We start from the raw sequence: 27,456 nt of genomic DNA, 5'->3' as shown, positions 1-27,456 counted from the left end.
TAAATAGGCTGGCACACTCCAGAAATTTCCTAATGATGAGCCTAATAAGGTCCTGAAGAAGCTATTTTGATTCCACAGTTGTAACCACATATCTAAGTAACTTCATGGTCCATTACTCCATCCAAAATACAAGGATTTCCTTATCTTTTTACCCTATACCCACAATCTCCTCACATAGGCAAATGACATAAACCTATGGTTCACAGAGTTTGAATTTGGGGGCCAGTAAAATTTCCCCCCAAAACTGTAGCACTGCTATCAGGGTTCTCATCTTGATAAGACATAATATTTTTTTAAACCTATAATTCACAGTCTTCATCAATTCACAAAGGGATATTAAATATCATACAGCAGGAAGACTATAACCTCATAATAAAGGACGGTCCTTTACACTGAAGGAATTTCACTTAGTGAAAAATCATAATAGTGTATTTATTTTTCTCATCTACTTACAGAACTAGGAAAGCACCACATGCACCAGCACTAGCCCACAGACTATACCATTAAAAAAAGAGAGATGCATTTATTCTAAGGACGTATACACAAGAGTGAATATAACATGTGTACATTTTAAACATTATTAATAAAAATGAAAACATAGGTAATGACCACCAACTTAAGAAAGAGAGCATTTCAAGTGCCTTTCATGGCTCCCATGTATGCTTGATTGTACACACCTCCCTTCTAATCAGAGTTAACCATTATCCCAAATTCTATTTTACTCCTTCTATTGTTCTATCATGTATCTATCCCTACACAATGCATTGATTCTCTTTTTTGGCCGCGTGTCGCGGCTTGCAGGATATTACTTCCCCAACCAGGGATCGAACGCATGCTGCCTGCAGTGGAAGTGTGCAGTCTTAACCACTGGACTGCTAGGGAAGTCCCTTGATTCATTTTTTTTCTTTTTTCTTTCTTTCTCTCTCTCTCTCTTTTTTTCTTTTTCTTTTTTTTTTGGCTACACCATGTGGCATGCAGAATCTTAGTTTCCCAACCAGAACCCGTGCCCCTTAAAGTGGGACCACTTAACTGCCAGGGAGGTCCCATGCATCCACTCATTTTACTTATTTTTAAACTTTACATAAATGTCATCATACTGCATGAACTTTAATTTGTTTTGTATATGCTTCCACACTGATGCCTGTAGTTTTAAATCATTCATTTCATTGTTGCATAGTATTCTACTGTATGAATATAATTATGATATTTATTCATTCCACTGATGATAGACATTTGGGTTTTCCCCATTTCTTTTTTTTCTATTACAGACAATTTGCTGGTACACATTTGTGAGAGTTTCACTAGGTCTAGGATACACTAAGGAGTATGCTCATCTTCAACTTTACTATGTAATATGCCAAACTGTTTTCCAAAATCACCAACATATGCATTCACTACTAGTAAATGAGAGTTCCTGTTGTTTCACATCCCCACTGACACTTGTACTTGTTGGACTTTAAATCTAGTGGATATAAAATGGAAATCCACTGTAGTAGTAATTCACTTTTGTCAGTTTCCTAATGTTAAACTTACTGGCCTTTTGTGTTACCTCTTCTGTAACTAGCTATTCACGTCTTTTGTATATTTTTCTAGTGGGTTTTGGTCTTTTGGGTTGATACACAGGAGTATTTTATTTTTCCTAGATATTAATTCATTGTCAGTTATATGCATAGCAATTTGTTTCTTCACTATTTTTGTGGTATCTTTAGATAAACAGATATTCTTAACCTCAACAAGGTAGAATGGGTCAATCTTCAGTTTGAGAGGTGTGTGTGTGTGTGTGTGTGTGTGTGTGTGTGTCTTGTTAAACCCTTCTTTACCTCAAGGATATAAAAATATTTTTCTATGTTTTGTAAAGTTTAATAGCTTTATCTTTCACATTTAATCTGGGATTGATTTTGTATATAGTGGAAGAGATCTATTTTCATTTTTTCTCATACAGATAACTAATTTCCCCAAAACAGTTTATTGAGTAATATGTCATAAACTGAGTTTCCATACATGCTTGAGTCTGTTTCTAAGTCTCTATTGTGTTTCATTCATCTCATTGTCTCTATCAGCATGAATACCACCTATCTTGTTTACTAGAGCATTATGTTAAGTACTAAGTAAGCCCTGACCCTTGTCTGGCTCTGCTTCTTCAGGAATGTCTTGACTCTTCTTTGCCCTTTGCTCTCCCTAGAGAGTTACGGATGACCTTATCAAGTACCATGAAAAAAATCCTGTTGAGATATGAATTCAGAACACATTGAACACACAAAATCAATCTGAGAAGTGACATGCTAATAACACTGAATTTTCCTGTCAGAAACATGGTATGTCTCTCCATTTACTGTGAATACATACTCTTAGTATTATACTTTTCTACTTAAAGGTATTTCACACCTCTTGTTAGATTTATTGCTATGTACCTTATTTTCTGTTATTTTAAGTGGTTATTTTTTAAATTGGCTCCCTTCTCTCAATCACTCTTACTAATTCCCTTACTCTACCGACAGGTCAGTCACACTCTAAAAATAAATTTTTAAAACACCATGTCCAGCATTCTGATGTTCTTACTAGGAAGGTTTTCTCTGAACATTTAGTTCGCCATGTTACTGGAAGTGAAAGTTCAGCTACATGTTTTCATGTTTTCTTATGCTTCCCTACTTCTTGTCCCTAAACTTCGCAATCACAAATTAAACTCTTGAAGGCAGAGGCTACGAATATCATTTTTTGTTTGTTCTTGATCTCTAGTACAGAACTAGGTACCAAGCAGGCTAAATAAAGGCAGGCTTGATAGAGGAGACCCTTGGAAAATCCTGTACTCCCCAGGTGGTATTTGTCCTTCTGTTACAAACATCCTTCCTCCACCTGGAAAAAGATGAGTTTGCTAAACTTTCAGTGTTTCATCCTTAAATAAAATTTAATATATGTTCAAAGTTACCACAAAGAAATGGAAACAGAAAAGTTTCTATGAAACTACTGTTTATCTTCTCTCAGAAATTATGCAAATATTACTTGGTAAATTAAATTGATATTATCTTGCTATATATTCATTAAAAATACAGAAAGCTTGCCTCCACATGCCTCAAATAAGGAAAGGAAAATTGTAGCAGCTAACTCTACAAATGAAACTCTTTTACCATTCTCGCTAAGAGGGAGATCTCAACCCCTCCGACTGTGAAAACAATTGGGGGGGAAATCCCACCAGAAAAGAGCTGAGAAACTAGTGCAGGTATTTTGTGACAATCCTTCACTGTTATCTTAATAAATAAATAAACTGGGGGGGGGGAAGGAATATATGAATGTATATGCTTATGGGGAGAAAAGCATCCTTTAGCGTTCTTAAAGTTCAACTTACTGCTTTGTTAAAGAAGCAATTAGTAAGGACTGGCAAGGATAAGACAGACTCTCTCATCTTTGTAAAGATGCTTAAAACAAAGCTGAATTATTCATTCTCACTTTTCAATAAATGATTTCAAAGTATTTCAGTTTCCCCTGTAGGAACAGCCAAAGAACACAGATATTGCAACATTTCACAAGAGAGATTTAGAAAAATATTTTATTCTTATTTTCTTAACTTGCCAAATATTATATTCTCTTTCATTACTTAATAGGTACTTTCATAGCTCTATGAAGCAACTCCCCAAACACAAGGAATTTCAAAACAGAAAACAACCGTGTCTTAAGAAATAACTTCAGAAATCTAACTTATTGAGGGCTCAAAAACTTAGAAGAAAATCAACATAACCTCTAATTTATACTATTTCTAAAGAAAATAATCTACCAAAGCACAACATCTAGGGAAAAAAAGATAGTGGGGGTGGGGAATAAATTCAAGTTTTCTTTTAGGTAAAACAATTTTCATGAAATATAACACATGTATTCAAGAACACACTTGTTAGTGTGTGTATGGTCTCATATATGTTCAGAATTGACCCTAGAAATGTCTTGCCAAGGAAGGAGACATTGCTTCGGTTCAGGGAGGAAACTGACTTCTAGGTCTCCTTTGGTCTGTGAGCTACTCTACTAAAGGTACTCAGCATTAGTCACCTGAGATTTTGTTAACAATGTCTAAAATTGTCACCCTGGGGAATCTGGTACAATATCGTCACAATAGTACACTCTCTGTTAAAGAAAATCCCCCTTTAAAGTTTTCTATTAAGTTAGAAATATTAGACATAGACCCATCACTCCACGTTTAATGCTGCCAGAGCATTCAAGGTGAAGGGACTTCACAGGTTTAAGAGAATTTACTAAAGGATAAGAGAAACACAATACTAAGTGTAGACATTTTAATTCAAGCCTAGATAAACCAAACATGGCCTAAATTAACTTTGATAAAACTGATTGAGCAGGTAAAACTTTTAGTTTTCAAAGTTTTTAAATTTTAAACACAAAAGTTAGTTTGAAATGGATTCATATAAGTTTTGGCACGGCAACATTTTACATTCTCTCACAAAGCACTACAATTGAAAGATGGTTTTTTAAAAATAGAACCGTGAAAATAGTTTTTTATGACCAGAGAAAGAAAGGGTAGCTACAAGATAAAATTTAGTAACTCATCAAGCTTTGATAATAATCTCAAACGTGATCCAGAGGGAATAGAGCATCTGTCTGTGAGATGAGCTATAATTTAGTCTCTAGGCTGCCTTAGCATTGTCCTTATTCAAAAGTACAGGGAAAAGGGAGACAACAAGCCTAATTAATCTACAAGTCTTTTTTTCTTGAGAAACAACTGAAATACATTACATTCAAACAAGTCAGCCTAAAACAAATACCATCCTACTTAAGAGATTGTAATCATACTTAAGTTAAAACTACTTTGAAGTAAACTGGTACTTAGTCTTCAAACAAGGGAAAAAATCTGGCAAATACACAATTTTGGGAATAATCCAAATAATTTATCATCATAATCTAAACAGATAACAAATGAAAGATTATCTTGACATGTGTGGGTGGGCTTTAGTGAGGAGAGCCAGAGTCTCCCTAGCTCCTCCAAAAAAAAAGAAAAAAAATCCTAAAACGATGTAAGGAAACCACAGTGCAAAAAAATAAACTTAAGTTGTTTTTAAGGGAAAGTGACCCACATTAAAGTGGTATGAATCAATATGTATAAAGGAGACTCAGCCAGAAAACAGGAACAATGAGAATCTCTGCCATTCTAAAGCACTCGCAAAACATAAATTTCTATCACCATACCATGTATGAAACAGAAAAAGAAAACAGCTGACCTGTAATTCACTCCAGTATAGTTGAATAGTTAAAGACTATGGGCTTTGACAGTCCTGAATTTGAAACCTGCCTCTGACACTTACTAGTTTTGTGAATTGGAACAAATTTCTTAACATCCCTAATCCTCAACTGCCTCACTTGTAAAGCAGACATAGTAACTGTGCCTATATCTTGTGGGGTTGTTTCAAAAGTTAAATATAATTCGGCATATAAACCTTTTAGTATAACAGCCAAACTCAGTAAGTGCTCAATAAATGGTAGCTATTAGTATGAGTCCAGCAAATATCAGCAAAACGAATGTCATTTTAAATGAATGAATGAGTGAATGAATGAATCAATCAATCAATCTGTCTGTCTGCCTGGTCATCCACTCTCTCTCGTTAGCAAACACAGGAACAATATGACACGTGAGGTTCATGTCAGAGAAGGGGCTACCAGCACATGAAGATCACCTCCAAAATTGCATTTATTCATTAAAAAATGAGCCTATAAGCTTCACAGTGGCAGGAACCAGCACATAACAGGTACTCAATAAAGATATTTATTCACATATTCACTTATTAAACATAAAAGTACCTACTATGTTGCAGGTACTATGCGAGGCATGGGGGAATATATACTTATAATATATAAATATATATATATATGACAAACAGACATTTATTGACGCTCAACAACTCTCTTCCTTTTACACTAACCCGCAATTATTTTATCAGTTCAGTATTTGTCTATAAGAGAGCCCTTGCCCCTACAGCCACTTAACACAATGCTTCCAAGCTGTCTACTGATCCTGGCATTTCCTCCTACAGATCCTACCCCTCCACCAAAGCAGTCCACCAAGCTCATCCACCAAACTCCACCCCCTTGCCAGCATCCCACACTCACTCTGCCACCATTCTTTTGTTGCATACACCAAGCAAAGCCTAACGTTACAGAAGAAAATCCCATACTAGGTTAGATTGATACCAACCTAAACGCTACTTGGCAATCCCACTATCATGGTTCCTCCACTTTCTAGCTGTATTCCTAGTCCAGTCGATCCCTTCATCTTCACAATGGATCCCATCCCTGATGCCTTCTCTGAGAACCTGCCCTATTAATTCTCCTTTCTACTATAGTATTTCTCTCTACTGACTTTCTCCTGTCAATGTCTGAACATGCTCAAATATCTCATCTTAAAACAAATCTTTTTGTCCCACGTTCTTTTTCTATCTACCCTACACATTCCTCCCCTTCAAAGGCACAATTCCTAAGAGTTTGCTACCTTAACTGTCCCCAATTTCTTATCTTTCTTATTCCTCATCCTATTGCCATTTAGCTTCATCACTGTTTCCAAAACTGATTTCACAAAGTTATCAAAGATATCTTGTCAATGGATAATTTTTCAGTTGTCTTAATTGGCTTTACTTTTGAGTTATATATAAAACTGTAGGTCACTCCCCTTCCTTCATAAAACCCTGTTTCATTCTTCTGGGATATAACATTCCTTTACAAATCTTCTTTGCCAATCCCTTCTCCAACAGATCCTTAAATGCTGACACTTCTTAGGCCTGTATTCCAACTCCTTTCTTTTCTCAAACTACAATTCTTTCCAAACTTTTCATAGCTCACAATGAGAAATATATTTTACATCAAGTGTGTGTGTGTGTACACATATGAGTATCAGATAACAATTTCACAGATCAGATTAAGTAAGCTCTGATCTTTTGATCCTATTCTATTTCATTAAAAAAAAAACTGTACTGTCTGAGAATCACTAAACTGATCTACACAATTGTTTTAACTCTGTCTTCAATTACTATATTTAAGCTGATGACTTCCAAATCTACATATCTAGTGCATAAGTGTCTGTTAAATTCTAAAACCATAAAGCCAATTTCCTGCTCAACAGCTCCACATGGATAAAGTCCTTCAAACTCACCATGTCCAAAATTGGAGTTCTCAGCATCTTTCCCCCAAACATAGTCCTCCTCCATAGTCCCCTATCTTGGTAAACTGCTGAACTAGTTTCCCAAGCAAAATATCAAGGAGTCATTGCTGAGCCCTCCCTCTCTTTTTCCTCTGTCACCCCCCAACCCAATCAATCACTAATCCCTGACAAATTTTCCTCTATATATTCCTCCACTTTTTTTTTTTAAACTCACACAACTGCCACTCTCATCCAGGCTGTATTCACCTCGCCTGGGCGGTGCAGTATGTGAGTCTTCTCTCATATACTGTATTCTTCCAAATTTATAAATGCAATTCTAATCATTTTGTGTTGCCTACTCTTACAGTTATCTATTGTTGTACAATAAACCACTCAACACTTAGTGGTTTAAAACACTAAAATTATTTGCTCATAATTCTACAATTTTGGCAAACTGGGGGAGGGGGGCAGATGGGGACGGCTTGTCTCTAATCCACATAGCATCTGCTGGAAATCCCAATATGCTTTCCTCACTCACGTCCGGTCCTTTAGCTAGGTGACTAGAACAGCTAGGCGGTGGCCAATTTGGGCTTTCATATAGCTGGTAGTATGTGGATGGTGAGACTTTTACATGGAAGCTGACTTCCTCCAATATACAAAAATAGAAGTTAGCAGATCTTTTTAATGCCTGGTCTCAAAAGTCCTAGAATGTCACTTCTACTACATTCTATTGGTCATAGCCAATAGACTGGCCAACAGACATGGCCAGCCTAGAACTAAACAGAGGTAGGGGTGGAAGAGGAATAGACTCCATTTCTTGATGGGCAAGTTGTAAGGACACATAGAAAAAGAGCATGTGAGATGAAAGACATTGTTGCAGTCACCTTTGAAAATGAAATATACCACTGTCCACCTAATTTACATTCCTTCCACATGCCAAATATACTCAATGACCTTTCCCTAATCAAAATGTCATCCTATTACAGCACTGGCTGTAAGGCCAGGATCTTGTTACCTAAATTAGGTTCAAATGCACATGTACTCCTTGGGTTTAGTTAGGCATATATGGTTCCTTTTTTTTTTTTTTTTAATTAAAATTTTTTTTTTAATTTCTGGCCACGCAGCATGCAGGATCTTAGTTCCCTGACCAGGGATCAAACCTATGTCCACTGCAGTGGAAGGGTGGAGTCTTAACCACTGGACCACCAGGGAAGTCCCCATATGGTTCCTTTGATACAGCTCCTCTTAAATCAAAATCCCTTTGCCTCAAAAGATAACTTATCTGCCCCACTGCAGTAAGCCGGGGATAGAATTGCAATAGACACTTGAGTTCAAAAGCTGTAGGGAATAGGGAGTTACACAGAAGGCACATATCAGTACCATAGCAATTGTGAAATCTGCTAGGGACATGTCATCAGCAACTTGACTAGAACAACAGTTCTGCTCCCTGAAAACAGTCCTCTGTCACTGTTGACTCTACCCTCTGGGCTCCAGCTCCATCCTCCAGGTCACTCTTCCTGTTTCATAAGAAATGGTCCACGTTTGCAACAGTGTAGCTTTCTCAGCTTGCTTCCTGCCCATATAAGACTGGGATTCCCCACACATACAAAGGTTCTTTTTAGTTGAACTTTGTCTATCCTTTTCTGTCTAGGCTGCTGGTGCTTTGATTAGTACCATCCTTGTAACAACTTTGTGGATTTCCTATGAATTTTATTGGAAATAACTCCATTAAACAGACGTCACACCCACTAATCTCTTTGAGATAGGCCACTCTCTTCTTTGGGCTGTCTGTCATGGTACTGTAGGACAGCAGACTTAAGAGCCTTGAAGCTCTTTGGACTAGCTGAGACATTCTTATAAGGTATGCCTTTAAGACTCTTTTCAGTGCTTTTTTCTAGCTGAAAGGCTCTAAGAGGCATTGTCTTAAATCTTTCTGAGGTCTCAACCAAAAAAATCTTACAGAAGAACTCTTGATCTGATCCTTATTTTGAGGTCATCTTTTTGCACCCCTGGATTTGAAAAGAATTAGATAAGCAGGGGGAAGGGAGAGAATGTTCCACAATGGAGAATGAGAATAAATAAAAGCACAGTCTTATGGGGAACAGGGAAGAAAGTCATCTAGCTAGGTTCATGATGGGGGGAAAACATAAAATGAAATTGGAAGGGAAGAATAAAGTCAGAAATACTAACAGCTCTAACTACAAGATTATGAGATCTGTAATTTATGCTCTTTATTGCTGGTTTCTGCTTGCTGATCCAAATGTTGCTATATCAGATACACTTGGAGAGCTTCATAAATACACAGACTCACCCTAGAGATTTTGAAAGGTTGGAGAAGAAGCTACATCTAAGCAAAGAAAGCTCCCAGGTGATTCTCAGATACAGCCAGACTTAGGAGCCACTGCTCTAGGCAACAGTCAACCACTGGCTTTTTGAGAATGGGAGTGTCGTAAATGCAGATACCTAATGAAGTTTTCAGTTATAAGCTTGAATAATAAAAATCTGTATTTTCATTTATAATTTTCTATTTCTCTTTATTCATATCATTTCCCTATGAGACCTACTTCATAGGATCCATGTTTTCTCTGACCATATACATCTATAAGAACCCTAGTCCCATCACAGTCTCACCTTAACATGTAACAATGATTTTCTGTTTGGTTGTCTTGTTAAGAAAGATGAGCCTGGTATATTGGAAGGCAAGGTCCTAAGAGGAGTTAGGATACTATGGTACTAAGTAATGTAGGTATGGAATAATAAGGACCTGACCTAAGACGATGATAGTTAAGAAGGAAAATGAAGATAAACACCAGAGCTGCGACACTTTAAACTTCTAGAAGAAATCACAAAAAATGTTCTTTGCAACTTTAGGGTAGACAAAGATTTCTTTAATGGGGGGGAAAAAAGCTCGAGTCATAGGGAAAAATTGATAAATTGGATTTCATCAAAATTAAAAACATCTGTTCTTTGAAAGAAATCATTTAGACAATGAAAAGGCATGCCAAGACTGGAAGAAAATACAACATATACAGCTAGCAAAGGATGATACTGAAATATATTTTAAAATTCTTAAAACTCAATAAGACAGGGGTTTCCCTGGTGGCGCAGTGGTTGAGAATCTGCCTGCCAATGCATGGGACACGGGTTCGAGCCCTGGTCTGGGAAGATCCCACGTGCCACGGAGCAACTGGGCCCGTGAGCCACAACTACTGAGCCTGCGCGTCTGGAGCCTGTGCTCCTCAACGAGAGAGGCCGCCATAGTGAGAGGCCCGCGCACCGCGATGAAGAGCGGCCCCCGCTTGCCGCAGCTGGAGAAAGCCCTCGCACAGAAACGAAGACCCAACACAACCAAAAATTAATTAATTAATTAATTAAAAAATATATATATATATAAAAAAAAAACAAAACAAAACTCAATAAGACAAGCCAAATTTTTAAATGGGCAAAAACATCTGAACTGACACTTCAGATATACAAGTGGCCAATGAGCATATGAAAAGATGCTCAACATTATTAGTCATCAGGGAAATGCAAATTAAAACCACAATGTGATATTACTATACACCCACTAGAATGGCTAAACTAAAAGAAATCAAGGTTACAGAGCAACTGAAATGTTCATACACTGCTGACAAATGTAAAATGGTATAACTACTTTGGAAAACAGTTTTGGCCATTTCTTATAAAGTAAAACATACACTCATCATATGATTTCACAACTGTACTCCTAGATATTACTCAAAGAAAGAAAGAAAAAAAAGACTCCACATAAAGCATTGTACACATAATGGGGTTATATCGAAAGACACAGGAGCCAGAGTTAAGGTTTGGAAAATTTGAGCCTCAAAAATCTAATGACTAAATTGATCAAAACTTAAAAAATATAAACCTCTGGAGTCATATCTAGGTTCAAATTTTAGCTCTATCACATATTAACTGTGTAAACTACATTAAGGAAATTACCCTTACCAACTGCTCAGTTTCTTCATTTGTGAAACAGGGAGAATGATTTATATACCATAAGGTTCTTATATGAATTCCAGGAGCTAATAATGCATGTAAAAAGCACTTAAGAGACACAGGGAACTTTAAATGTTAGTCATTATTACTATCAATAAGGTTTTAGAATTCTTTCCATTCAGAAGTTGAAATACTGATCTAGAGTACTTGAGTTATGGCAGACCTATCAAAGAGGTTTTCTAGATATTTGTTAATCTCCGATAATTTATCTTCACCATAACCAAGAGTTAATGGGTTTATCTTATTTCAAACACACCTCTGACACCTGAAAACTATGATGTGGAATTTCAGTAGGTAAACCAGAGGGAGATATTATACATTACAAAAACCCAATAGGTTGACTTTAACAAAGAAGTACGTTCAGTATGTAATTCACTCTCCAAATATTAATTTACCCATAACTTACCCAGGAACATTTAGGTGTAAATCAAGATATAACTAACACTACGGCCACTGTAAATGCAAAAGTTAGAGGTTGTACATGGCCATTCATACTAAAAGAATTTCCAAATGAGCCTCTATAAGATGCTGAAGTACAGCAAAAGTCGAAATATCAGCCTTCAACTCAAATAGAATCATTTATTTAAAATAATAATAATAGTAATAATATTGTTGTTGTGGTTATTATTAATCAGCTATCATGAGTGGTTATCATTTACCAGACTATGTTCTAAGCTTTTTATATGTATTAACGCATTTTAAGCCTTATAAAAATCTTATGTGCTGGATAGATACTATTATTATCTTCAATGCATGAGTTCTTTACATTAAAAAATTTTTAAGCCAAAAAAATGTGTCACCACCGGAAGTAGACTTTATGTCTTCTTTTTAATCTAAAAAACTGGTACTTAGGAGACAATAACCATTTATCCTGACTTTCCTATAGGTACTATAGTTCAGTGTTTACTAGGTAGCCTTAAGATAATTAAGATCTCTTTCTTACAGAAAAACTTCAAGTGTAAAAAGAATGACAGAATTAGAAAATCACCATTTTTCCACCCTAATGTTGTAATTGATCTTGATCATCAAAGAGTGCTTACACCTTTAGGTGAAAAGTTGATGGGGAACAGAATATTTACTAGGTGCCAACTGTCTTTTACTTTCAGGTTATAAGGGGAGAAAAGATGCAACTTTCAATTGAAGAGGATCAGGCTGTCACCACCTGAACCTACTGATCAATCTCACATCACTAATAGTGGGACAATCGTATGTTGAGTGAATTCTCATGTGAGGCAGCATGAAGTGGTACACATCCCCTAAAAAACAATCTTGCCAAAAATGTTCAACCTGAATGTAATCAAGCCTTTGCATTTAACTTCCAGTTCACAGAAAATACAAAAGACAGGGGGAAACAAATAAAACAATACTGCAAGGAGGCAATCAAATCCAAAAGGTCAAACACTCTGTAGGGACATTGACCTACTTTCTTAAAAAAGTCAAAGGCACAAGAGAAAATAAGAGTAAACAAGGAGGCTCTTCGGGATTAAAGGAGATATAATTATATAACAACCAAATGCAATGCATGAACTTTTCTTGGATCCTGGTTTCAAGAAGCTTATTGCAAAAAACTTGGGGACAACTGGGGAAATTTAAATTTGAGCTAGGTGTTAGCTTATATTAAATAATTATCATTAACTTTGTTAGATCTAATAAAGGTTTTATGGTTATATAAGAAAATGTTCTTAATTTTTAGAGATGGATTAAGTATTTGGAGGTACAACATCATGAGGTCTATGGTTTACTCCAAATATTCCAGCCCCACCCCCAAATAAATAAAATAAATCCAAAAAAAGGTTAATAATTTCTTACATCTACCTGATGGATTTATTAGTGTTCATTGTACTATTCTCTCAAATTCCCTGTTTGCCTGAAAATGTTCGTGACACATATGAAAGTAGTTTTAATGATTAGTAACTAACCTTTTTGTTGCTTCATTAAATTCCAAGTTAAAGAATTCCTCTAAATATTCTAGTACACAGATATATGAATCAGATGAACCATATTTATTACAGTCAAAATTCTGGTGCACAGAACAAAAAAATCACGTAAGCTGCATCCTTTCAGAATTTTATCTTAATGAAGCTTATTTATACCATTGTGTACCATATATCCATTTTCAAAAAAGCATTTAGAAACAAAAATACCAATTTTCCAAAATATATTCAACAACCAAGCAATAAATTTTAGCATAGTAGTAATTGTTTTTATCTTGTTAAAGTTTTTCCAATTCCTGCAATGCTATATAAAAATGTCTCCATCTAACATGACTAGAAAAACATTTTTCACTGGAATAAATTAGAAAATGATCATGTAACTTACTATTAACCAGTTAATATTCATTTAAAAAGAAGTAACTAAAGCCTACTTCAAGGAATAATTCATAAAGTAACAACACTAAAACCTGACTAACTATACAGACAGTATAACATAATTGTTAAGACTCTAAAGTTTTAAAAATACTTGATAACCTAAGTACATATTAGCTTTCAAACACCAAATTTAAGTTCTTAGTTTTAAAAGCAGAAGTCTTTCCACCACAGTTACCAGCAGTACCACAGGAGAGTTCAAAGCATTTGATCAAATAAACTTTAGCTAAGAAGCAGAATCCAATATACAAAAGGTATCAATTAGGAATTAGGAATTCCATAACCCCTGGAAGTCCCCAAGACTCTTTTAAAGGGTCTGCAAGGTCAAAACTAGTTTCATAATACTTTTTCACTGTGTTGACATTTTCACTGATAGTGCAAAAGCAATGCTGGGTAAGACCACTGGCACTTCAGCACATATCAAAGCAGAGGCACCAGATTGCAGTAGTAGTCACTGATTTCTTCACTGCCATGCACTTGCAGTAAAAGAAGGCCAGTTTCACTTACAAATGTCCTTGATAAAGCTAGACATAAATTAAAGAGATTTGCAAAAACTGTAAAACAGTAGTTCTCAGCCAGAGACAATTTTATCCCGCAAGGGACATTTGTCAAGATCTAGAGCTATTTCTAGTTGTCACAATCAGGAAAAATGCTATTGGCATCTACTGTGTAGTGGCCAAGGATACTGCTAAATATTCTACAATGCACGGGATATCTCCCCTCAACAAAGAACTATCCAGCCCCAAATGACAATAGGGCCAAGGTTGAGGGACCCTGAGGGAAAAGAATACTACTCTTCTCATTCTCACTCAACTTTTTTTTGGTGGGGGAGAGGGGGACAGTTATTTTTCATAAAAATATTTTAATCATATTAACCTGTGATAGGTTTATTATTTAATTTTAAATGAATTAAGAGTAAACATTTTAAACAAACTATTACATATAAAATAAGCTACAGGATTTATTATATGACACAGGGAATGTAGCCAATATTTTATAATAAATATAAATGGAGTATAACCTTTAAAAATTGTGAATCACTATATTGTACACCTGTAATGTGCATAATATTGTACGTACATCAACTATACTTCAAATAAAAAAATAGAGTAAACATTTTTTTAAGGTTTTAGTTTTAATTTACAATACAGTAAGTATCAAGAGGTTACCTAACCCACATAAACGAAAGTTCTTTGGGGGCCTCAGTAATCTTTGACAGTACAAAGGAGTCCTGAGACCAAAAAGTTTGAGAATCACTGAATTAGAAGAATGATACAACTAACCAAATATGTTGGAGAACATAAGGGGAATTAAAGGACTCTAAAGGAAAATGCACTCATTTCAAGAGTATTATGAACGATCAAAACAAACATAAACCTTTATAAAACCAAACAGTCCAAAAGAAAAGTCATGACTGACCCCCAAATGTCATTTTCTCCCTAAACACACACACACACAAACACACACCACACCATCAACAACAACAAAAAACATTAAAAGTACAACTCCTTACCCTGGCTATGAGGACTTGCTGGACTAAAAGATGGCTGATACAAATCTTTGGTTGGCGTTGGAAAAGCTTCTTTCCCTTGGCGCTGACTCATCTTTCCTGGTGTCAGGTGTTGAGTATCGTCACTGTTTGCTACCACAGCTCAAGGAAAGAAGGGAAAAAGAATTAGTACTTAAGTCATAGATTTACGTAATGGCATAGTTAATAACATGGAATAGAACTATGATTGAAATGGCCTAGGTGGTTATATTCATTTTACCAACTCAGTACTTTAATAAATTAATGTAATTGTTTTATTTTTAGTTTGTTATCAATTCAAGACGAATTTATAGGTATGAGTCAAATTATACAAATTATAGACTTCATAAAAATGAAAGTACATATTCTGATAATGAACGTACTCCAAGGTTTACTGTCAACCTTTCATTGTGTTATTAACTCTATATATTTGCCAATAGAGCAGTAAGCAAAAGACAACGTCATTTCACAGAAGAAATACAAATGGTCAGTAAACACATGAAAAGATAGTCAACCTCATTAGTAATGAGAAAAAAATACAAATTAATAGCAGTATAAAATGGTATTTTATATTCACTAGAATTTCTACTCTAATTTCTAATTTTCATGGAAAGTAGATGTGATTCTTGTTTTAGAGATGGAGAAACTTTAGGTTCAGAGATTGTCTTGTCTAAGACTAAGTAATAGAGGTAAGATTCTAACTCAGGACCATTTGGTTTAAAGTCTGGTCTCGAAAACTTGCTGCCCCAACAATCAATCTAGTGTTTAAGGCTGCTGTTCACCCATTTGACCAAGCTACTAATAGAGAGCAATGCCCAGTTCCAGAGAGGACAGAAAAGAGAAAAATACTCATTGAAGGAGTAGGGCAAATCGTGAGCAAGTCCACAGTGCCCCAGGATCTCCATCCTTTCATTTTATATAACTGTGCTTTTCAGTCTATGAAAACTTTAGTTTTATCTTGAGAGAGAATGATTCTGTCTTCAGTCTAGGTGTAATTTTAAACTTAATGAGAACTTAATATTCACATTTTTAATCACCTTATCTTTTAAATCGAATTGCTTTAACATGTTTTCAAATTGTGCTAAAGTTATCAAAATTATATTTTAGCTCCTTAAATTTTAAAGTAAAAATTCAAAAATACTTTCACTTACCATCCAAGTAAAGATATAAAAAATTTATTTTCCCATAAAGTCCATAAAAAAGAATCCTTACACTGATGACTACTAATTTTTACCTCCTCTTAAACTCAAAAACTCACATATCCAACTACCTGCCTTATAATCACCTCTATTATTTTACAGACATCTCAAATTTATCCAGAACCGTTCTTGCCTTTCCTTATCCTCCAAACCTGCCTCTCTCCCATCTGTTAATGGAATCACTATTCCCCTCCCCCACTTTCTTAGGCCAAAAACCTTAGATGTATTCTTTGATTTTTCTCTTTCACATTTCATATCCAATTCTTCTGTGAGATCTTTATACTCTATCTTCAAAGTTTATCTGGAATCCTCCTACTTCTCCTCACTTCCACAACTACCACCCTGTTCCAAGCCACCATTACCACCATTATCACAGCAGCAGATTTCTACTTAGCCTCCAGACTTAGCATCTTGCTCCCTGCCTTGTGTAGAGTTCATTCTCTATACAGAAGCCTGAGTAATCTTTGTAAACCATAGATCAGATTTGTATTAAGCAGAAATATCCACAATGGCTTTCCATTATATTTGCAATAAATTCCATGGCCTAAAGATTCAACAGTCTGGCCCCTGCTTATCTTTCCAACCTCATTCTCTACTACTCTCCTCTTTATTCACTTGGTTCCAGCCATAATGGCCTTCTTGGTATTCCTCAAACATGCCATCTTGCCCCAGTCGCAGCCCTTGTATCTTTTTTCCCTTCTACCTGGAATACTTCTACCCCAGATCTTCATATTATTGACCACTCTCATCATTTGTTGTCTGTGTTCCAATGTCATCTCTTTAGAAAAGCCCTTCATTGTGTTTTTTGATAAGTCAGTTCCTAATTTTAATAGAAAACAATTTATCAATTCTGGTTTTGGGTTTTTTTTGTTTTGGTTAGTGCCCATTCTACCACAATTATATTCTGTCACTTTACCCTACCTGATTTTCACTGTAGCTCTTATCAGTATCTGAAATTATATCATTTATTTGTCTATTACCTGCCTTCTACATGAGACCATAAATTCCATGAGAAGGGAGTTTTGTCTGCCTTATTTTTCCATAAATCCTCAAGTCCCAGTGCGATTCTGGCATACTGAAGGTGTTCAAAAGAATTTTGTTGAAGGAATCAAATCAACAAATTTTATATTTTTATGAAACTTCATTATCATAAAGTATATGGTGGCTTATTCAGTTACTAAATCCAATATCCATTTAATACCTAAAAATTATTACTGAAATTTAAAATGTATGGTACTGATATAGAGGGAGACAAATTGATCTAAAGACCTTAACAGAGAGCTCTCTGAGACAAACCCATGCATATGTGGAGCGTGTATATATGCTAGAGGTAGGAAGACTATGCAATTAATAATATTGATACTAGGAAAATTGGTCACCCATGTTGGAAAAATAGGTCCCACTCTCATACCACACACAAAGAATATTGTTTATGAAATTAAAAACATAAATGCAAAAAGCAAAACTTGAAAACTTTTTAAAGAAAATTTAAGAGACTATCTTTATAAATTTGGGGTAGGAAATGATTCCTTTAAAACCCACGCACCTATGGTCAAATAATCTATGACAAAGGAGGCAAGGATATACAATGGAGAAAAGACAGTCTCTTCAATAAGTGGTGCTGGGAAAACTGGACAGCTACATGTAAAAGAATGAAATTAGAACACTCCCTAAAACCATACACAAAAATAAACTCAAAATGGATTAGAGACCTAAATGTAAGACCGGACACTGTAAAACTCTTAGAGGAAAACATAGGAAGAACACTCGTTGACATAAATCACAGCAAGATCTTTTTTGATCCACCTCCTAGAGTAATGGAAATAAAAACAAAAATAAACAAATGGGACCTAATTAAACTTAAAAGCTTTTGCACAGCAAAGGAAACCATAAACAAGACGAAAAGACAACCCTCAGGATGGGAGAAAATATTTGCCAACGAATCAGCGGACAAAGGATTAATCTCCAAAATATATAAACAGCTCATGCAGCTCAATATTAAAAAAACAAACAACCCAATCCAAAAATGGGCAGAAGACCTAAATAGACATTTCTCCAAAGAAGACATACAGATGGCCAAGAAGCACATGAAAAGATGCTCAACATCACTAATTATTAGAGAAATGCAAATCAAAACTACAATGAGGTATCACCTCACATCAGTTAGAATGGGCTTCATCAGAAAATCTACAAACAACAAATGCTGGAGAGGGTGTGGAGAAAAGGGAACCCTCATGCACTGTTGGTGGGAATGTAAATTGATACAGCCACTATGGAGAACAGTATGGAGGTTCCTTAAAAAACTAAAAATAGAATTACCATATGATCCTGCAATCCCACTACTGGGCATATACCCAGAGAAAACCATAATTCAAAAAGACACATGCACCCCAATGTTCATTGCAGCACTATTTACAATAGCCAGGTCATGGAAGCAACCTAAATGCCCATCGACAGATGAATGGATAAAGAAGATGTGGTACATATATACAATGGAATATTACTCAGCCATAAAAAGGAACGAAATTGGGTCATTTGTAGAGATGCAGATGGACCTAGTGAGTGTCATACAGAGTGAAGTAAGTCAGAAAGAGAAAAACAAATATCTTATATTAACACATACATGTGGAACCTAGAAAAATGGTACAGATGAACTGGTTTGCAGGGCAGAAATTGAGACACAGATGTAGAGAACAAACGTATGGACACCAAGGGGGGCAAGCCACGGGGGGGTGGGGATGGTGGTGTGATGAATTGGGCGATTGGGATTGACATGTATACACTGATGTGTATAAAATTGATGACTAATAAGAACCTGCTGTATAAAAAAATAAATAAAATTAAATTCAAAAATTAAAAAAAAGACACAACAAAGCACTAACCAAAAATGAAAGGAAAAAAAATTAAGAATTAATCTAACCAAAAGATATAAAGAAATCGGAAAAAAACAAGAGAAAATATTTGCAACACATATAATTAACAAAGAGTTGGTATCCAGAATATATTAAAAAAAAAAATCCTATAAATCAATTAGAAAGAGACCAAAAATGCAAAAGAAAAATGGGAGGATGCATTGAAAAGAATGCCTGAGAATAAACTTAACCAAGGAGGTGAAAGACCAGTACACTGAAAACTGTAAAACACTGAGGAAAGAAATTGAAGAAGACACACACAAATGGAGAGATATACCATGCTATGGATTGGAGGGATAGTATTAAAATGTCCATACTACCCAAAGCAATCTACAGACAATGCAATCCCTCTCAAAATTCCAATGGAATTTGAGTGGAACCACACAAGACCCCAAGTAGCCAAAGCCATCTTGAGAAAGAAGAACAAAGCTGGAGGCATCACACTCCCTGATCTCAAATTATATTACAAAGCTACAGTAATCAAAACACTGTGGTATTGGCATATAAAGGGACACATAGATCAATGGCACAGAATAGAGAGCCCAGAAATAAACCTACACATATATGGTCAATTAATTTATGACAAAGAAGCCAAGAATATACAATGGGGAAAAGGCCAGTCTCTTTAATAAATGGTGTTGGGAAAACTAGACAGCCACATGCAAAAGGATGAAACTGGACCACTTACTTTCTGACAAAAAAATTAACTCAAAATGGATTAAAGACTCAAATTTAAGACCTGAAACTATAAAACTCTTAGAAGAAAACTGGAAGTGACCGTCTTTTTTTTCTTTTATTTATTTATTTTTTAATTTTTTAATTTTTTTAATTTATTTTTGGCTGTGTTGGGCCTTCATTGCTGTGCGCAGGCTTTCTCTAGTTGGGGCGAGCGGGGGCTGCTCTTCGCTGCGGTGCGTGGGCTTCTCATTGTGGTGCACGGGTTTCTCATTGCAGTGGCTTCTCTTGTTGCAGAGCACAGGCTCTAGGTGCGTGGGCTTCAGTAGTTGCAGCACACGGGCTCAGTAGTTGTGGCTCGTGGGCTCGAGAGCATAGGCTCATTAGTTGTGGTGCATGAGCTTAGTTGTCCTCGGCATGTGGGATCCTCCCGGACCAGGGCTTGAACCCTTGTCCCCTGCATTGGCAGGTGGATTCTTAGCCACTGTGCCACCAGGGAAGTCCCTGGAAGTGAGCTTCCTGACATCAGTCTTGGCAATGATTTTTTAGATTTGACACCAAAAGTAAAGGCAATAAAAGCAAAAATAAACAAGTGAAACTACATCAAACTAAAAAGCTTCTGCACAGCAAAGGAAACCATCAACACAATGAATGGAATAAAATGCTTGCAAATCATATATCTGATAAGGGGTTAATATCCAAAATATATAAAGAACTCATATAGCTCAATAGCCAAAAGGTACATGAAAAGATGGTCAACATCACTAATCATCAGGTAAATGCAAATCAAAACCACAATGAGGTATCACCTCACACCTGTTAGAATTGCTATTATCAAAAAGACAAGAAAAAACAAGTATTGATGAGGATGTGGAGAAAAGGGAACCCTTGTGCACTGTTGGTGGGAATGTAAATTGGTGCAGCCATTATGGAAAACAGTATGCAGGTTCCTCAAAAAGTAAACCTATGTAGAACTACCATATGATCCAGCAATTCCACTTCTGGGTATTTATCCAAAGAAAATGAAAACCCTAATTTGAAAAGATGTACACATTCCATGTTCACTGCAGCATTATTTACAATAGCCAAGATATGGAAACAACCTAAGTGTCCATCAATCGAAGAATGAAATCTTTTCATTTGTGACAACATGGATGTCCCTTCAGAGCATTATGCTAAGTGAGATTAAGTCAGAGAAAGACAAAATACCATATGATCTCCTTTATATGTGGCAGCTAAACAAATAACCAAGAACAACAACAAAAACTGAACTCACAGATACAGATAACAAATTGGCGGTTTGCCAGAGAGGGGGATGGGGTTGTGGTTGTGCAAAATGGGTCAAAAGGTACAAACTTCCAGTTATAAAATAAATAAGTCATGTGGATGTAATGTACAGCATGGCGACTAGAGTTAATACTGTATTGCATATTTGAAATTTGCTGAGAGTAAATCTTTTTTAAAATTGAAGTACAGTTGATTTACAATGTTTCAGGTGTACAGCAAAGTGATTCAATTATATATCTATATATATATAGATATCTACCTATCTATCTATATTCTTTTTCAGATTCTTCTCCATTATAGGTTATCACAAGAGTAAATCTTAAAGTTGTCATCATAAGAAAAAAAATTCTGTAACAATGTATGGTGATGGATGTTAAGTGGATTTATTGTGGTTATCACTTCAAAATATATACAAATATGGAATTATGTTGCACACATGAAACTAATACAATGTTGTATGTCAATTATACCTCAATTAAAAAATTTTTTAATTAAAAAAACAAGAAAACTGGTGGGAAAACGTGAACAGTTAGTTCATGGAAGAAGAAATGCAAATGGCCAATAAATGTACAAAAAGATTTTCATCCTCTTTAGCAGTCAGGAAAAAACAAATCAAGATCACAATGAAATAAATATTTTACACTCAGTAAAACTGAAAAAAATTAGTAAGTCTGATAATGCCAAATACTGGTAAGGATGGGATCAGTGAGCCATCTTAAGCATTGCTGGCAGAATATAAACTGATATAAGCACTTTGGAAAACCATTTAGATCTTATAAAAGTGAATTTCAGCATATCCTATGGGTCTAAAAATTCCACTCTTAGCTTTATACCTAGAAATACTCTTATATGTGTGTACCAAGAGACAAAAATAAGAATGTTCATAGCAACGCTGTTCATAATAGCAAAAATCAAAACAACTTAAATATTCATCAATTGAAAACAATATGGATTAATATATTGTGGTATAGGCATATAACGGAATAGTATATAGCACTAAAAACAGATGGTCTTTATCTATACCCAGTAACATGGCTGAATCTTGGAAATCCAATGTTAACTACAAAAAACAAGTCTGAGAAGATGACATATAGCATGATACCATTCTTATAAAATTAAAAACCTAGCAAACCTTAGTGATACATATGTAACCTAAAAATAACCCAAAAAATCTGTTTTTGAAAAAGCAAAGAATAATAAACAAAAAAATACAAATTAGTCATCACCCCTGGGCAGGTAGGCACAGGGAGAGGAAAGAGAAGAAGCACATAGACATGAGGCATTTGTAGGATTCAAGTTCTTTAGTTGAGTGGTAGGTTCAATATGTACTCACTGTATGATTATGCTTTATAATTTACATATGCTTCATATATTTTTTTGTAGTATTAGTACATTTAAGGCTAATTTAAATACATTATAAGAACAGCTAATAGAATTCAAGTATGCTTTAGTATTCCATCAGAAAGACATACATATCTAAGTCTTGAATAACTTCACTATATAAAAAAGGAAAAGTGTAAACTTAGTTCTATTCACCCCTTTCTAACTCCTTATTGATTGAGGTATTACTGTTTATTATTTTGATAACCTTGAAATGAGAGGGTTTGTAGATATAGCAATACACAGAGTATATTTCCTTAAAAAAACAGAAAGCATTTTTTAATTTGTTTTCTCTCACCCCATTCACAAACATTAACTATACAGAAAATTTGCATAATATAAAAATCATTTTGATGTCCTATATCATTTGCACAATAGTAGACTATTCACATATAAACTCAAGAAGGGCAGTGACTTTATTTTCATTTGTATCCTTTGGCATAAAACTGACAATAAGTACTTACTAAATGCTTGGATCGATATTTGACCAATGAATCACTGCAGGATTCCAAAATAGTTTCTGGTAATTCAATCAACTGCCTCACCTTCTAAAGATATTAGCATTACAGTGCCCTCTCCTGGTTCTACTTTGTAGTCAAAGTAAAGCAAAGCAACCTACTTTGCTATTCATATTACTTTTAAATATGGTAAAAACTAATCACACTGGAATAATTAATAGTAATATAATTAACATACTGTAAATTCTAAGAGAATATGATTCTATAACTACCATTCTTTCTGAATTCAACTCATCAATACAAAATCTGAAGAATATTACAAGCCTCAAAGTCTGGTGTTTGCTTTTAATCTAAGTGAAAACTAAGAAGTAAAGTAATTGTTTAAAGTCATACAAATCTCTATGAAAATCCTAAATATCCCCTTACAGATGGTATACCTTTTCTCAAATACATAAGTAATTTGAATATGATCTTCATTCAATTGTACAGATCCTAATGAAGTACTATGTGAAATTACTTTTCACTCAAAAAGATATATGGTCTGCAGTAAATAATTATACAGCCTCGGTCTTTTTTTTTTTTTTTTTAATTTATTTATTTATTTATTAATTTTTGGCTGTGTTGGTTCTTCGTTTCTGTGCGAGGGCTTTCTCCAGTTGCGGCAAGCAGGGGCCACTCTTCATCGCGGTGCGCGGGCCTCTCACTATCGCGGCCTCTCTTGTTGAGGAGCACAGGCTCCAGACGCGCAGGCTCAGTAGTTGTGGCTCACGGGCCTAGCCGCTCCGCGGCATGTGGGATCCTCCCAGACCAGGGCCCGAACCCGCGTCCCCTGCACCGGCAGGCAGACTCCCAACCACTGCGCCACCAGGGAAGCCCCCCAGCCTCGGTCTTTTAACAGTTGGCAGAATACAATATAAACTCATCTCTACTATATGTTGTATATTTTAATTTACATATGCTTAAAATATATAACCACAATAAATTTCTAAAAATGCAATTCTATTTGTAAAGTTCAGCAGTGCCAATCAGTTCACCTGAGCCAACATCTAAATATATGAGGTAATTAAAGTAACAGAAAAATGCATTGAAAATATCTACCAGGTATCACAAGTAAGGCTGAACAAGAAAGCATAAAGATGTTTTGGGATTTGTATACTTTTTCTACTTTTAAATTTTACTATTCTAATAATGCTAGATGTATAATAAACAATATATTTAAAATACTATGAATTGTTGCAATTAGAATAAAAAAGGAATTTTCGCATATTACTTTAAATTACCTCTCTTCTCAGAAAACAAAATCACAAACATACTATAACCATTATTAGAGACAAACAGCAACTGATCTAGACCAAAGTATTTTACAAGTAGAAGAAACTTGGCCATTATCTTGCTCAGTCCCTTCTTTAGCCAATAAAAAAAATGAGCCCCAAAGTGGTGAACTGACTTACAACAGTCAATTATTTAGGAATAAATACTAAAACATCCTAAATTGATATAATTTCCACATTGGTCTTGAATAAAGTTAAAATCTTTGTCTGATTTATGATGCAGTAATATCTTAATTATTTGGTTAGACTTGAATTCAGTAAAATGATAGTTTCATTCTGATTTCTGAAAACCAGAAGATGACATATTGAACTAGCAACCAATTCTAACTCCTTAGATATTTAAGTTCTTAGCTTCAGGCTCTTCATCTACAAAATTAATGCTTTATTAAATGATCTCTGAAGTTTCATTCACCTCAGTAATTCTATGACTTTTAATATGTCACAAAGCTTTGAAATTATGTATTCATGAGTCTAACTCCCCTACTAGTATATAATGGTCTTAAGGGCATGGCACATGTTTTATTCATCGTGTATCCCCTGAAGCTAGCACAGCGTCTGGTCAAAAAAAATTTTTTTGGACATAAATTTAAAGGGTGTATCTTCTAAATCCCTAGATAAAACAGGTCACTTATGAAATCGCCAAAGTATACATAAAAACTTTTCATAACCAAATTATCTATTATGTAAAACTTCTGACAAAATAAGACAGTATTTCTCACTTTCATATGGCAGTGAATTTGTTGTATTATATCCAGCCTCAAAGTACTCTGATCTATGTTTTGTGATGATTGTAGAAAGGATACTATAAAGAAGTATTAATTCATAACTTAGGAATTTTGAATTTATAAATTATGAATTAGATAACTGGCTAAATAAATAATCCATCTTCAGATAATCAAGATGTAAATATACAAACACTATCAATCTCAGATGGACACGGACAACAGATGCGTAGTGAATGATCATTTATATTCTTTACTTTATATTTCAATGCCTGGAAAGAAAAGCAGAAGACTTAATAACCAAAATGGAAATACCATATGCCTTTTCTAAGTACACATCAAAATATTATCATGTCTCCAAACATGCCATTCAAACTTTAGCTACTTACTTGATGGCCCAAGGACATCTTTGCTATCACCAAGAAGCTTTTAATGCAGGGTAATTGAGCAGCAAACAAATACAATCCAAACCAGGAAGAAGCAAAATGTATCAGGATTGAAGCAGCAGTGAAACAAAAGGACAAGGAAAACAGCATTAGTTTATAAGTAGAAAGCACATGCATATCAATTCTAATAATCATAATTCGCAAGGAATTTTCTTTTCCACACATAATAAGACCTTGGATTAGGCACTGTTTGCTTTAATTTTGGAAAATGAAGGTGGAAAGAGAAAAATGAAATCACCCAAGTATTTTGTTTTGAAAATTACTCAAGTGAAAAATTACTTTCAACTATAATTCAAGATATGGGTTAGGAGTGACAAAAAATTATTTAGAAATGTAAAGGACAGCCAAAAAGTTATTCATTCTTTAAATTCAAGTGGCTTAAAAATACATAACACCCATGCACTATTAAATATTAGTTCTGCATGCCATGAAAGCACTTAACACTACATAGAAATTCAGGATGTTTCTTCTACATAAAGAAAGGAGTTTACTGAGTGCTTATATTATGCCAAGCATGTGCAAAGAGCTTTTACAGAGACATCAACAAAGTGGAACAAATTTTTTTCTCAAATGGCAAAAAAACAAAGAGGAGTATTGATTAGAAGAACAATAAATTTTATTAAGTTACACAAAACTTTCTTAGGACCCACTAATATCAAGCATATAATCTAGAGCTACTAGTCTCTAGGAAGTCAGAAGATCCAATTCTTAAATGATTAACTTGCAATCAACTAAAAGAAACAGGAAAAAGACTGCTGACCTTTGTGTAGTAACTATTTTAATAAACAGCATTACACTAAATGTCACCTATAGACAAGTGCTTTGGTCTCCCTTGGCAGGAACAGAGTCCTTAGCTCTCTCCTTCATTTCAAATACCAAACATGGAAATGTATCAGAAGTGAAGAAACAAACAAACAAAAAGTTCCCACCACTAATGACATTGTTGTTTGGTCTTCTTTAAAGGGAATGCGGAATCTTAACTGGTTTTGATCAAAAAAAAAAAAAAAAGTAGCAGTTGTTTGCTTTGGGGCTTCTGTTGCCTCCTAGGGAAAAAAAAATCTTGGCCCTGTTACTTCCCTAAAGTGATGGTTATTTCACAACGCTTAAAATTATGTTCTAATGCCTTTAAAGGCATTTGCTCTATTCATTTTTTCTAGTTGTCCATTTAAATTCATTCTTCTATAAACTGATTTCAGTTTCACAGATAAACTAAAAAAAAATACAGCTTTAGTGACAACGAAATAATTGTGCTCAAATCCATTACAGCTAGCAAGCATTTGGGAAGAGATTAAAGTATTTGTGGCAGGCAACCTCTAAAATGGCCCCAGTGATCCCCACTTTTTGGTGTATAATCCCCTCTCTTTGAGCATATACTGGACTTGCTGAATCACTTCTAATGAACAGAAAATGGCAGAGGTGAAAGGATGTCATTTCCAAAATTAGACTGTAACAAGTCTATGACTTCAATCTTGTTTGCGGTCTCTTGCTCTCTCCTAGATAGATCATCCTGGGAAAAGCCAGCTGCTGCATCATGAGGCAACCCTGTAAAAAGGCCCATGAGGCAAAGGAACTGAGGTCTGTCCACAAACCCTAAGTGACCTTGGAAATGACTCTCTCGCCTCCCCTGACCCCCTCAGCGGCAGCTCCCACTCTCCAGTAGCTTGATTGCAACCATATGCAAGATTTTGAGCTAGAGACACCTAGCAAAGCTGCTCTTAAATTCCTGACTCACTGAAATTGTAAGATAATAAATGCTTGTTTACTACCATTTAATTTTGGGATGATTTGTTATATACCAATAAATAACTAATACAATATTGGAAAACTGAAGGGAGTTCGGAACCTGACAGAGACAACTATGGCAAACTTTACAAATCCTTCATAGACATCTTTTAGAAAAATCTTCCTGTACTGATATGAATAATTACCAGTTCCCCTAGATTTACCTGTAACTTCCTAAAGGAAAGCAATGATTCTAACCATATTTACATAGTTAAGAGTATTTA

General features: G+C 35.1%; 1 protein-coding gene across 3 annotated transcripts in view; it reads right to left on the bottom strand.

Moving 5' to 3' along the window:
* The window catches only part of OSBPL8 (oxysterol binding protein like 8), a 192,660-nt gene that overhangs the window by 76,042 nt on the left and 89,162 nt on the right, over window positions 1-27,456 (bottom strand). Inside the window, exons 3-4 of one of the 3 annotated variants that reach the window (XM_061206700.1) lie at window positions 25,394-25,430; window positions 15,026-15,163 (exon numbers count right to left, since the gene is read on the bottom strand). In XM_061206700.1, the coding sequence (XP_061062683.1) occupies window positions 15,026-15,163; window positions 25,394-25,430 (175 nt within the window). The remainder of the gene's footprint in view (window positions 1-15,025; window positions 15,164-25,393; window positions 25,431-27,456) is intronic. The other 2 variants (XM_061206701.1, XM_061206702.1) reach the window with 2 other exon arrangements.

The sequence above is a fragment of the Eubalaena glacialis genome, chromosome 11 (genome assembly GCF_028564815.1).
Source record: "Eubalaena glacialis isolate mEubGla1 chromosome 11, mEubGla1.1.hap2.+ XY, whole genome shotgun sequence".
NCBI classification, from domain to species: domain Eukaryota; kingdom Metazoa; phylum Chordata; class Mammalia; order Artiodactyla; family Balaenidae; genus Eubalaena; species Eubalaena glacialis.
This window is presented reverse-complemented; position numbering and strand designations above follow the sequence as displayed.